Source organism: Bactrocera dorsalis, unplaced genomic scaffold (genome assembly GCF_023373825.1).
Source record: "Bactrocera dorsalis isolate Fly_Bdor unplaced genomic scaffold, ASM2337382v1 BdCtg071, whole genome shotgun sequence".
Classification (NCBI taxonomy): Eukaryota; Metazoa; Arthropoda; class Insecta; order Diptera; family Tephritidae; genus Bactrocera; species Bactrocera dorsalis.
The window spans coordinates 61971-75000 of record NW_026038122.1 but is presented as its reverse complement, the minus strand read 5'-3'; the positions used below and the strand labels follow the sequence as shown (position 1 = coordinate 75000).

The 13030-nt window shown below is 37.3% G+C and overlaps 2 protein-coding genes and 1 long non-coding RNA gene across 3 annotated transcripts; 1 reads left to right on the top strand and 2 right to left on the bottom strand.

Moving 5' to 3' along the window:
- Nucleotides 1–5: 5 nt before the first annotated feature.
- LOC105222103 (homeobox protein rough) lies at nt 6–9814 on the top strand (the record flags this gene model as incomplete). Its single annotated transcript, XM_029548635.2, has 4 exons — nt 6–214; nt 355–497; nt 5788–6022; nt 7986–9814. Coding segments are annotated over 4 exons (1074 nt in total), but the record flags the coding sequence as incomplete, so codon positions are not given.
- On the bottom strand, nt 1569–2040 carry LOC125780094 (uncharacterized). Its single transcript, XR_007423534.1, has 3 exons — nt 1980–2040; nt 1827–1917; nt 1569–1756 (listed from the first exon to the last, which is right to left on the bottom strand). It is a non-coding gene; the product is annotated as an uncharacterized LOC125780094 (long non-coding RNA).
- Nucleotides 3766–12926, bottom strand: LOC105222092 (oxidoreductase-like domain-containing protein 1). Its single transcript, XM_011199277.3, has 3 exons — nt 12669–12926; nt 4046–4161; nt 3766–3985 (listed from the first exon to the last, which is right to left on the bottom strand). Exons 2-3 carry the CDS (start codon nt 4157–4159, stop codon nt 3770–3772), a joined length of 330 nt encoding a protein of 109 aa, XP_011197579.2. The 5' UTR covers nt 4160–4161; nt 12669–12926; the 3' UTR covers nt 3766–3769.
- Nucleotides 12927–13030: the final 104 nt, after the last annotated feature.

The following is a 13030-nucleotide window of genomic DNA, read 5'->3' as shown; positions in this document are numbered from 1 at the left end:
GTCTCTACGGTCATCTCGAAACCAATGAAACTGTGTCCAATATAAATCCAAGTGCCGCTGCTGATGATTCTTATAAATCAGCACAAATCACAGCAACTAATGACAGTGAAAAGAGTTGTGTGACTAACTTGAGTGCTGCAATATGTGATAGCACCTATCAGAGCGATGAGGGCAGTGTGTCTTCGCCAGAAATCTCCATAAACGACGATGAGAGGTGCGATTTTAAAAGTGAAATTTAAGTAAAAATTAAGTGCCTTAAAAAGTCTTATGTAGTTGTGTTTAAATACAAATTTTTTTCATATGTTCTTAATGGATATTGATCACCTAAAGAGCACTGAATTTTTCTCACTTTAGATTACCAAATGGATGTACCATGTATGATCCGTACGGCGCGCATGAATATAATAAAGGTTGCTACAGTTCAGGGACAGCGTTGCCAAATATTCCATTTGGATTTCCGGGTGAACCGCACTTCACCGCCGGTTTTACGGCCTTTCGTAAGTAATATATACCTATACTCCTGTTTAGTTATCGTATTTTTGTTGAACATTTTAATATAATTTTAATTCTCGTATTTTTTGTTAAACATTTTTATTTAATTTTTAACCAACTTTATTAGAAAAAGTAAGTAACTTTTTCAAACTACATGGAGATTCAAAAGTGTATTAGAAACCGGCGAAAATTTGAATTCGTCTTTTGTGTGCGAAAATATGTTGTTGTTGTTGTCATTTTAGTGTCAGAAAACATCGCTGCAGTAATTTGTAGGAATGCTGCCGTGTTCTCAGTCCTAAAATAAGTTAAATAAAATATCGGTCCCTTCCGGTAACATACACTCAACGGTCGAGGGCACGATATGCGAAAATATTTCTAACTACCGCTTATGTATCCATAAAATTCTTCAATTCCTAATATTAAATTCAATCCCATTTGACTTAAAACTCGACCCATCGATTGGCTTGTCAAGTTTGGAAACTTCACTGGCCAAACCTAAAGAAAGTGGTAATTGTGGCTGCAGTTCTCAGCCTGTGTATAGTACAACTAATCAACTAATTCGACCTTGATGACTGCGGAAGTGTGAACAGTTACCGATTGAAAAGACCACAACTTTATTCGATGAATAAATCACTTCTTCGACATCGAATCAGCCCAAAATTCGGCACAAGAGAGTTTTTTTATCGTTTTGCCCCTCTGCAAGTATCCCAGAAGACGGTGTTCGTTGCCTTTCTGGAATATAGCACAGTCTTCAACTTCTTTGGAAAAGATTTATCAGGGAAACTTCACTCTTTCGACTGTTCTTCGACTTCTAGTAAATACCTGAGGATCCATGTTTCGTCGACGACCACGAAACTACTCAAAAAAGAGAGTTTGACAATCGCCAACGAAGGAAAAGAGATACTTAATACAGGTTCCATGCCTTCCTCTATTTTATTACGCTTCCAATTCGGTCAAAATTTTGTTTAAAACCACCTACGATGGTAAAGTTCTTGCGACAGTGGCGCCCTCGCGGGTTACTTATTGCATCACCCTCGTAAAGGACTAAAAATCAATTAAATGAAACTCCGCTCTAATTTTCTTCATTTGTATATCTAAACTATTTTATTTTGCACTTAATTTGTATAGCATATAAATATATTTAGTTTATTGTTAAATAAGAGTGGGAGGCAAAAATTCTTTCCATAGCGGCTATTGATCCTTTTTCGAAGTACTCGTACTTGTTTCATCGGCTTTGCTTTGCGCAATATTTTTCAACTCCATACTTAAAAACATTTTCAAATTTGGATCGGTTATTTTACTTAATATAATTTGTCGTGCCTTTTCGTCGTTACCTTCGAAAAGTTTTGACAAGGTCTCTGCATATTCGATCCAAACGCAATTCGCACAACCAGACATGCAGCATGTTGTGGGTTCGGGTGGAATCTATTCACAATAACTTTTTATTATCAAGAATGTTAAAAGTATCAATGGTAGCGAAAAGTTACCTCAATTTTGCCTGATTTATCACCATATACGCGCAAAAGATAATTAAGTACTGTTTTAGCGGGTTGTATTAAGAGGCCTCTAGTATAAGGTTGGCGACATAAAGGTCGCATCTCTGTGAAAGAAACCAAACAAATTAACACATTTAATTGAATATAATTAAAGCATAGTTATTAAATAATTAAACAACAAAAGAAAACTTCAACTGCACCGATACAATAATATCCCTCACAGGTGTAACCTTATCCTAACTTGGATCGGCCAGCTTGTACGGAAGCTGTATGCTATAGTTTTTGAATTCTTCGGGCAAATACTGAAATGATTTGGTAATGGGAAATTAAACTTCGGGGCTCGGTTCGACTAAGTGCCAATTCCGTTCTTACGATAGTCGGGTCTACTGAACTGAAACAGGCTCATATTTATATTCAAAATGTGGAATATGTTCTACAGCTACTACAACAACAACAAAGCATTCCCCATGCTCAAAACATTGTACAATATTTAAAAGTCTAAAATCGACATTGAATATCTTGAAACTTTTGGACCAGTTTTTAGGATAAATGAATTGACAAAACGGACAGGTAAAGAAAGACCAAAGAAAAAACAAAATAAACATGGAATGTTTCAAATTAATTCAATTTATGAAATTTCGAGTCCATAAATAAAAGATTGAACCTTCAGAATCGAAATCTGGAGCAATTAAAATCAATGGTTAATAATCAGGTTTTATCGTTACATGCATGGCATAAGATGTACTTCTCCGAAGTTTGGCTTCTTTTAGATAGCACTTCCACTCCGATAGCAGAGCTGTTGCCCTTAAGCTTGCTGACAGTGAGCTCAAAGCTAGTCAAGGAGTACATGACCACGCTAACAGTAGCTTCAAAGTACATACTTGTACTTTACATACTTGTATTACTATTGTCTGAGTGCCTGGCCACAGCAGAATCGTCATTGTTAAGCCGATGAGCTTGGAAGAAAAAGCACCAATACCCAAATTTCTTCAGGATAGGAATGATCAGGGGTTCTCGTGTTATCGCGCTTTTGGACGCTGGATATATGGGCTTCGCGCGAGGTCAGCAACTAGTACTTGTGGGGTTACGCAAACCTTCTGCCCAGATTGGAACATAATAGTCCAGAGAACAATGATAGACGTCTTAGCTGGACAATGTCCCATTGCCACCCATTGGAGAAGCTAAAGATTTTTGAGGACACAACTTTTCAATGTTACAATGAGAAAGATGAGGTGGGAACATCTATACCCTTTCTTCACAACTGTTTATATTTCGCCAGGCTAAGCTTGAAACATCTTAGTTACTATACTTTTTACGAACTCGTCGAACTAGCTGTTCCATGCAGTTTGTTGTCATCCGACGGTACATTGAATCCATACCTAGGAGTTCTTGGCATCCCAACGAACAAGCATCACTAGCAATCCAAATGGGATTATTTGTGGTCTCACGAGAAATTAGCCTAACTTAACCTATGCATCGGGGTGGAGTAGATTTTTCCGAGAAATGTCAACTGTTGGCTCTCAAATATTTCAGTAAATTCGAAACTTCATAAACAGCTGATTGTCTCGGAATATTATTTTTTTCAGTTTGTATTTCTTTAGCTGAGTATACCGCATAATTAAAACATTTGTTTTATAGACCTTTAAAAACAACAACTTTTCAAAACATCCATACATTCGCATATATGTAACATCGCTCCTTCTTAGTAAAAAATCTTCAAATTTTAAATCAAAAGCAACGAACTATTATAATGAGCCAAATGGGAAACAACTATTACCTTATCAGTCATCGAGCTGTTCACGTTCTCTTTGCTGTTGTATGCTTTTCAATTCTACTTTCAAGAAACTTCTCAACACCGGATCTGGCACTTTATTCAAAACAATTTCTTGCGCTTTCTCGTCACAACCATTCAATAAGTCGGCAATTTTATGCGCATATTCGACCCAAACGCAATTCGTGCAACCGGCCAGACAGCAGGGCTTCGGCGTGGGCGGTAACTGTAAGTAGCACAGTCGTATACGTTTAAAGAACTACAAACGAAACTGCAATAGACCCACCTTAATGTGCTCTGGCTGCTGTGTCAGTATCCGCGTCTGTTGATTAACCAAAAATTTTGGCAACGGTTTCAGCCACACGGGTTTAGGCAAAATCTGACGAAATGCCGCATACATTGCTAGGCAGATAAGGAAAAAAATTAATAAAATCGAAGCGATACAAAAAGGAAGCGACCATTTTAGAGGCAGGAAACGTGTATTTATGAGTAAAGTCAAAAATTTCTCACGCACAATTTGGCACAGGTGTGTCATAAAAGTGATAAAAAAAATGCCGCTATGGATATATTTATATTAAATACATATATATGTGTTAATGATACCGTAGTTCTTGTTATAAAATAAAAAATGCTTACAGATAGGAGCGTTACCGCAAAAGGCAAAAAGTGTGACTGTATCAGATTTCATAACAAACTTGTTACTGCTGAGTTAATGTATGTCCATGGCAGTGCAAAGTATTGCCAAAGGATTACAAAAAAAATAGCGCTTAGCACTCGTATTTAAAACCATGCATGCGGTTTTTTCACTTACACTTTGCGGTAAAACCGGTTAGTGCCAAGGAGTTTCTCTCTCTCTCGCCTGAGCATACTTAAAAAAAACACTCGGAAAAAAGCTAAGAACGGATTAAGAACTCATTACGCAAACCGAAAAGTATTCAAACACGGTAACTGATATGAAAAGGAAACCTAAAAAACACAACCAGGATTTCCAGCAAGCACGCTGAGAAGTAGAGCGTATCGTATTACACTTGAAAAAAGCTTGACACAACTGAAAAAAGCCAAGGTAATGCAAATTAATAGTGTGATTGGAGGGTGCATAGTTTTTTTAGACAAGTGTATTTAATTTATTAGTAGAAAAAAGTATTGAAACTTTGTCAGCTCAATGCTTTGCGATTCAAGCAAAGCCGCTCTAAAAAGGATTATAAGCAAATTTGAAGTCCAACTCATTTTATCCAAGCGTAGCACTGCTTATTATCACCAAAAAAAACTTTTATTTGTGTCCGTGCGTTTTTTAGATTTTTTTTTACTACTGTAAAGGAGTTGAGTGTGCAGAAATCGTAATAACGCAGCGGCAACGGAAACAATGCGTCCGTTAGCGCAGCTGTTTGCATTGTGTGAAAATTCCCGGATCAGAAGTGAGGACAAAGCGTGCGCGGGCAAACAAGTGCGCTATATTTGGGAATGCCAGAGTGGTAACACTACAGCCACAGTTAGCTTCACACGCCTTGTGTGTGGGAGGCAGGCGCGATGGCACGGCTGGTTGAGAGCTTAATTAGTTGTTTATCATTTACAATGGTCTGCACGCACAATTCAAAGCAATTATGCTCTTTACCAATAGCACATTACGCGCATAAACACATAAATACCGTAAGCTAGGATGTTACTGCCGCAAAACATTAAATCATTTTTTAAATATGTTCTGATTGCACAAATGGGAGATTAATTTCCATTTAGTGGCTTCATTGTGTTCCATCTGCGGACGGTGCGTGTAGTTGCCCTAATAAATATTGCATAGAATATAAAAAAAATAGATAGAGATCAGGGTGGTTAACATATGTAAGTAATATAAATATATATGTATGTACAGCCACTCGTCCTTAATATCAGTTACACATGTAATGGGCACATCAGCGTAAACAAGCAAGTGTTATAAGAAGAGCTTAACTTTTTTATACCAATTTGTATTGAATGATTACTGCGGTTTCGGCAACTGAAGTGCAAGCGTTTGTTTGTTTGTTTCTCTTGCAGTTGCTCGTCGCAGGCGGAAGGAGGGTCGTCAACGGCGACAACGCACCACCTTTAGCACTGAGCAGACGTTGCGTCTGGAAGTCGAGTTTCATCGCAATGAATATATTTCGAGAAATCGTCGCTTTGAATTGGCGGAAACGTTGCGTTTAACCGAGACACAAATCAAAATTTGGTTTCAAAATCGACGCGCGAAGGACAAACGCATTGAGAAGGCACAAATCGATCAGCAATATAGGTAAATATGCAGTTATGATGCCAATTTTCGAAATTTGTAAAATATATAGTATATTATAAGAAATGATAAATTATCTTTATATATAAAAATTACGTATCACGTTATTTGTCCGCGATGGACTCCTAAACTACAGAACCGATTTTTTTAAATTTAGCACACTCCAGGTCAAACCAACTTAGAAGATAGGATAGTAAAAACAATTCATAAATGTGTTGATGCTGGTTCCAAGATAGCCGAAATTATCTACCACTTCGAAGTTATGACTGTCAACAGTAACGTGGATGCCTAGTCGCGAATCTGTGTACCTTACTTAAGGTCAATGTCAACATAAGCTTTTTTTCTTCTTTAAAGTAGGGGGAAGCATCGAAAGGCTGAGGGCAAAACTTCAACCTAACCTACTCCCAACTCAAAACTCTCCACTCCACCTGATTAAGTATAACTTCGTGGGAGTGATAAGACATTTAAGTATTCTCTAAGGCACGGACTGACAAACTCAGTAATATCACGATTGAGGCTGTCGCTTCGTTGACAGCTTTCCAGTTCTGAGTGGACTGACACATGAGTCTCGTCAAATTGTCCACCGTAAATCTACCACGGAGTATATTTTTAAGTTTAATTGCTTAGAGTCTTCAAAGCACTCTGTACCCGTCGGACAATTCGGCCTAATATCGTCCTGGAGTCTGTACAGGTAGCTTCTAAATCGCCTATGTCTACTTGATATTGGGTTGTCGTAAAAGTCTTGCGGTATTTTTATTAAATTTTTTGTTTTTTTATTGAAATTGATATGAATTTTTGATGGCTCATGCCCAGCTCTTGACCGATGCTACGGCTGCTACTATGCCGGTCTCTTTCGACCAATTCAGCGATTTTATCGCAATTTTCGACGACAGGCCTTGCGGAGCGTGGGGCATCTTCGACCACCTCTACACCAGAACGAAAACGTTGAAACCATCGTTGTGCGGTGGAAATGGAAACTGTATCGGGTCCATAAACTGCACAAATTTTATTGGCGGCTTGAGATGCATTTTTGCCTTTATCGTAGTAGTACTGTAAAATATGCCGTATTTTCTCTTTATTTTGCTCCATGTTTGCGACGCTATAACTCACGAACGACTTAAAAGAAACGACAATCAATCAAACACGTGTTAAAGCGTGAAATGAGCTTTCCAAAAAGGCATAGCATGACCCGATGCGACGAATAAAACTAGAACTACGCGACAACCTAATACTTTAGTTATAGCTGTGAATGAATCTCACACTCCCCAATGGCGAGATACATACTTTCCTTCACTTTTCTAGTATTTATGAACAAGACTTCTTTTGTTCAAAATAAGTTTACATATGTATGATCGTCTTACAGCCTCGCTAAAGTCAACGGGACTGACAGTAGTGAAAACGATATCCTTATTATTGGTAATTATGGATAAATTTTATTCATTTTAATGGATGAAGTTGGTCAAAAAAAATATAAAATTGGACAAAAAAGTTGGGTTAGCGAATGCTCTGAGAAAAGTAGAACACAATCGGTCGATTTTCCGTATCGATGAAAATAATGACAGAAATACGTGAGCTGAGCTACGAATAGCTTCTATATCTGTGGATCTCATCTCAAAAGCTCTTTTATATTCTCGGAACTCGTTCTATGAACGCACTATATCCTAAATATCGGAAATCCTTCGTCAGCACACACAACAAACTCCCCTCTCAGTTGGAATCGCTGAAGCATAAAATAAACGGAAGTAAAAACTGTCATATTTAAAAATTATTGTTAACAATAAAATTAACACGAAATTAATTTTACGACATTTACGCGCACAATTACGACTAATTAGCCCTAGGCAGACAATTTAACTGTCACACGCACACAAATCTGCATACTCACCGTACACCTGAACTCAAAGATATATACATACGTATACAAACTTACAAATGAACTTCTCTTTATTGCTACTTTCCATTTCAGAAATTTTGTCGTGGCCAATGGTTTTATGACCACAATCATGGGACACACAGCGAGCTATCCACCGCCCATGCGAATGATAACGAATCTTCATCAGGGCTTTTACCAACAACATGCGCCCAATAACAATGGCATTTTACAACCAACACTAACAACTGGTCCAACACCACCAGCACCTTCCGCGCTGCCACCGCCACCAGCGTCGCAGCAACAAACACGCAATTCGATCGTGCAACATACGCGCACACTGGATGGCCTAAACAATAACAACAATGTCGCCACAAGCACACCATCGCTTGTTGGTAATTTCTACACACAAACAACGGCACATTCGGCGCTAGATCCACAGACGCGCACACCACAGCTAGCCGCTAATCAGCTTGAACGCCTTGGTGGCCATTATGGCGATTTGAGTGAACGCGCATTTTACAAGGGCGTAAGCGGAAGTAGTGCCTCTGGTGGCTTAGGTTCACTCATAGATTCATGTTAGCCAATTGTAATGGTAGTGAGCGAGTTCTTCTTTGATTTTTGGTTGCATTTTATTTGAGTTTTTTTATCGTTGAAGTAAAATTTCCCGATTTTTGTATATATTATAGCATACTAAAAGCTTTGAATTAAACCCATTAATTATAATAATAAAGATAATTAAAAATAAAAAAACATTACTTTAGTTAATTCTCAATTAACGAGAGGCTAGCACCTCGAACGACTGTCATAGAATACCTTTAGTTAACCGAAAGCAACATATGTTCGAATGCAAGTCTTCCTAAAGGTCAATGAAGCCAGCAGCCGAAATATAGAGAGAAGATAGAGATGGAACGATAAATGAATTTGAGTTTTTTTACGTCTGACTCAAATTGCCATTCAAGCTAATTGTATGTTTTGAATATGGTCAAAATGATTGAACTGTTTTTTGGGCAACTACCAAGGCAAACTTACATGGGGTTACGGATTTCAAAAAATATCGACTTTTTATTGTCTTATTATATTCTTCAACACCTCTAGAATATTGTCCTAAATTTTCAAATTAATCCAAGTAATAGTTTCGTAGATACAGCCTTGAGAACATGTGCCCTCGAGGCTAGCTAGGCTAAGAGCGCCGTCTTTAAACGCGTTTTTCTCGAAACTGTGGGTTTGAAGTCGGTTTACAAGACTTGTCGAAAACTTCTCAGCCGATCTTCTTGAAATTTCACAATTTCGTTGTTACATAGGCTGCTATATATATTTCTGGACTAGGCAACAATAAGTGTTGCCAGGTGCAATCTGACATTTCCATTGGAAATTTTGACATTTTTTAGCATAACATCACTCAGAACGTTTTGTCATTTAATCGTGAATTGTTTTATTTACAGGGAATTAAAAAATTCATCTCGGCCAAAAAATGGAATTAACTCCTGAACATTTTCGTGCGATCATTTTTCACAACTTTCGACGTGGATTATCACGACAAGAGTGCATCGATGAACTAAAATCTTTGTATGGCTGTGAAGCACCATCCTATAGCACTGTGAAAAACTGGTACAACGAACGCTCGCTCAAAGACGAATTCCGTGAAGGTCGGCCAAAAACAGCCGTTGTGCCAGAAAACATCGATGCCGTACGTGAACTGATAATGCAAGACCGTCATGTAACATACCTTCAGATAGAGGCATGCCTATGCATTTCTCCCACCAGCATACATTCGATATTGCATGAGCACCTGGCCGTAAAAAAGGTTTGTTCCCGTTGGATCCCGCACAATTTGACAATCGCTCAAAAAAAGGCTCGTGTGGATTGGTGTAAAAAAATGCTGAAAAAATACGATCGAGATGCTTCAAAAGACGTTTATAAGATCGTCACAGGTGACGAATCCAACGAAAAAAAAAACATTTTCGTTGATAAATATTCCTATTTTCATTATTAGGCCAGAAATATATATAGCAGCCCTCGTAATAGTGTATAGTATGTTTAAAACAATAAAAAATTCTAATAAATATTTCATTTTTTATATGAGAAAAAAGTAGTTGAAAAAAAGACCATATTTACCCGGGGAAACCCATGTAACCCCTTAAAATTAATCTGATTAAGCTGAGTAGCTACATTTTAGAAGGCTGTAACTCAAAAACTATTTCAAATATCGACTTAAGGTAGGTAGGTAGGTAGGAGTGCAGCCCTATCAGGCTCAATTAGCACTTGATGTGCCATTTTGATCACTGTTCGTAGAAACCTCCTGTGTCTGCTATTACGTCTTCTCTCTCAAACCATTTTGAGGTTTCGATGAAACTACTTATGTCCAATTTGCTTTTAGTGGAAATCCTTTCAAGGTTTGGTGCTTGATGGATTCCAAGTGTTTTGTGTCGGATCTGTGCTAGAGCTGGGCATTCACAGAAAAAATGGAAGATTGTTTCCTTGTTCCCTGCTACTCCGCATCCACGGCAGATGTCGTTGTAGGGCATACCCATTTTGGATGCGTGTTCCCCAAATGGCCAGTGCCCTGTTGTGGTAGCTGTTACTCTGTAAATACTTTTTCTTGACCTATTTAATAAGTCGTTGGTTCATTTCCTGGCATATGTTGGCCATAATTGTTTAGTTATGACGCATTTTGTAATGTTTTTCCACCTGTTATTTGCAACTTGTTGAAATTGTCTATTGATCTCTCCTTTGATCGATCCTAGCGGGCTTGGTATTACCTCCGTCTCGGATTCGTTGAGGAAAGCTCCTGCCTTTGCCAACTCCTCTGCTTTTTCGTTACCGAAAATGTTCCTGTGGCCGAATACCCCCATGCCTATTCCGCAGTCCATTTTGGACCCGTCGGTAGTTTCCACTATCACTCCTTACGGCGTGGACGTACGTACATTTGTACATATGGCAGATACGTAACTATGTAAATGCAGCTTTAAAGCAGGAAAATCCAAATTAAAAGTATACATACATATGTATGTATGTACATATGTACGCATGCAAACGAACTCCTTAAAAATACAATGAAATCTCTTCTTCAGCTAAATTATAACAACAATACATAAGTGCGTAGGTAGGTATGTACAGTTTTAAGTGTAAAAAATCATTCAAGGAGAATGCAGCGAAGATTAAGTTCTTCCCTATGCATTCAACCGTTGCTTATTCTCGGGTGAGTGTTTTGTATTTGTAATTAATGTAGATATGGCAATATTTTCGCAACGAATACAATAGGTCAATTTTGGCGCCGGCAAAAAATATTTAATCGGAAAAATAATAATTAAAGATTTCAATAAAAGGCATAGCGAGGCAATTTCGTGGTTCTCTTGAATGTATGGTATTTAACCCTGACAGAGTATTTGAAGTTTGCCACGAGGTTTATAACACCTAGCAGAAAAGGTGAATGACGGTTGAATAATTTCTTGCTCAGAATCCCCATCGTTTTCCATGGCGCTGGAAGTCATATCGTTGAGTCTGCAATATTCAGTTTTACAATATTATCTGTTTTAAATCCGAATAAGCAAATCTCATTGTTCATCTCAATATAAACTATAATAGCAACATTTGAAGGAAAAAATATAAGCGGAGACTTCTACGTCAGCAGCTGTTTACAAAGTGAGATTAGTCCGAAAAATGGAATATGGAAGAAAATTTACTTTTGTTAAATCAAGAGTTGGAGTTATGGAAATTCTACTGTATAAATGATGACAGTGACAGGCTTGGTCCGTCGGTCGCTTAGTTTTCGAGATATCGATTTATTATTTTACACACATCTTTTCCATCCGCAAACATCGGACCACTATAGGATAAAGCTAATAATAAAATAAATGTATTTAAAACCTTTTCGTTTGACAAGATATCTTCACGAAATTTGGCATAAAATATTTTCGAATGCAACGCTACAATCTCCGAGCAAATCGTTCACATCGTACAACTATAACATATAGACTGACCAAAGCAGGTGCTCTTCAAGCCACTGCTATTATTCACAAACCACTGCTATTATTTCGAACACAGTTGTATGTACATAGTACATGTAGCTGTCATACAAAATTATTTATAACAATCAGTGCAACCGAAATTAATGTTTTCTTTTATATTTCTAAAAATTCATGAAGTGTTTGAATAATTTCTGTGAGTACATTTTTTTTTGTTTTCCAAAATTCAATATTATTTGTTTTTGTATTAATTTGAACATAAAAATATGTTGTATTTTGTATGGACTCGTTTTAAATGCCATTGGCAACATGGTTAGAATACACCAGAAGTCAACAAATTGGAATTGAATCCCTTAAACGATTGCGGAAAGAGTAGTCAGCTATGCATCTTCCAATTGGAACAGTGAATAAACTTATTATAATTGCAAATGTTGCGCCCATTGGAGACAATTTTATTTCTTTTGGAAGAAGTGATTTCCGACGGAACTACTGTAGTGCTCATAAAATTTCCTTTGACATTACATCGTCTTTATTTGTTGCACACAAATTATAGTTAAGGCACAATTCTAGGAACAAATTGCATTTTGGAATAAGTTGTATTTAATTAAAAAAACACATGTTCTAACGCCTGAAGCTATGCAACAACAGCTTACAGTAAATGTTTACTTTTGTAATGCACCATCTTTAGCATCATTACACAATCAACTTGCGAATTCAGTACAGTATAAAATTTGTTTCAGAAGAGTTGATCACTTTTAATATGCAACTGCAGAATATTTGCAATTGCTTGCGGTGCCGGCACTAAGCTTACCTTAACTTTTTCTGCCAGAGAAATAATTTCGCCGCTCCACTAATTTTTCTTGCACCAACCAAATTGGTCTTATCAGCGTAAACAGCGCTAACAGCTGATGGTAATGTTGGAATGCGGCGTGGTGAGTTTAGTACAGTAACTTCTAAAAGGCTCAATCAACCGCTAATTTAAAGATTTTGGAATTTTATTTACATTTTATAGAAAATATATGTAGATTTTTCATCACAGAAAATTTTAAGAAAGTGAAGAAATATTTTTCTGTTAGAGATGTAATAAAAATAAATCGAAAATACATAACAATTCGAGGTTGCCATTCCTTCATGTGTTCACTTTATAAATTCACACGAAATCTTTTCTCTTTA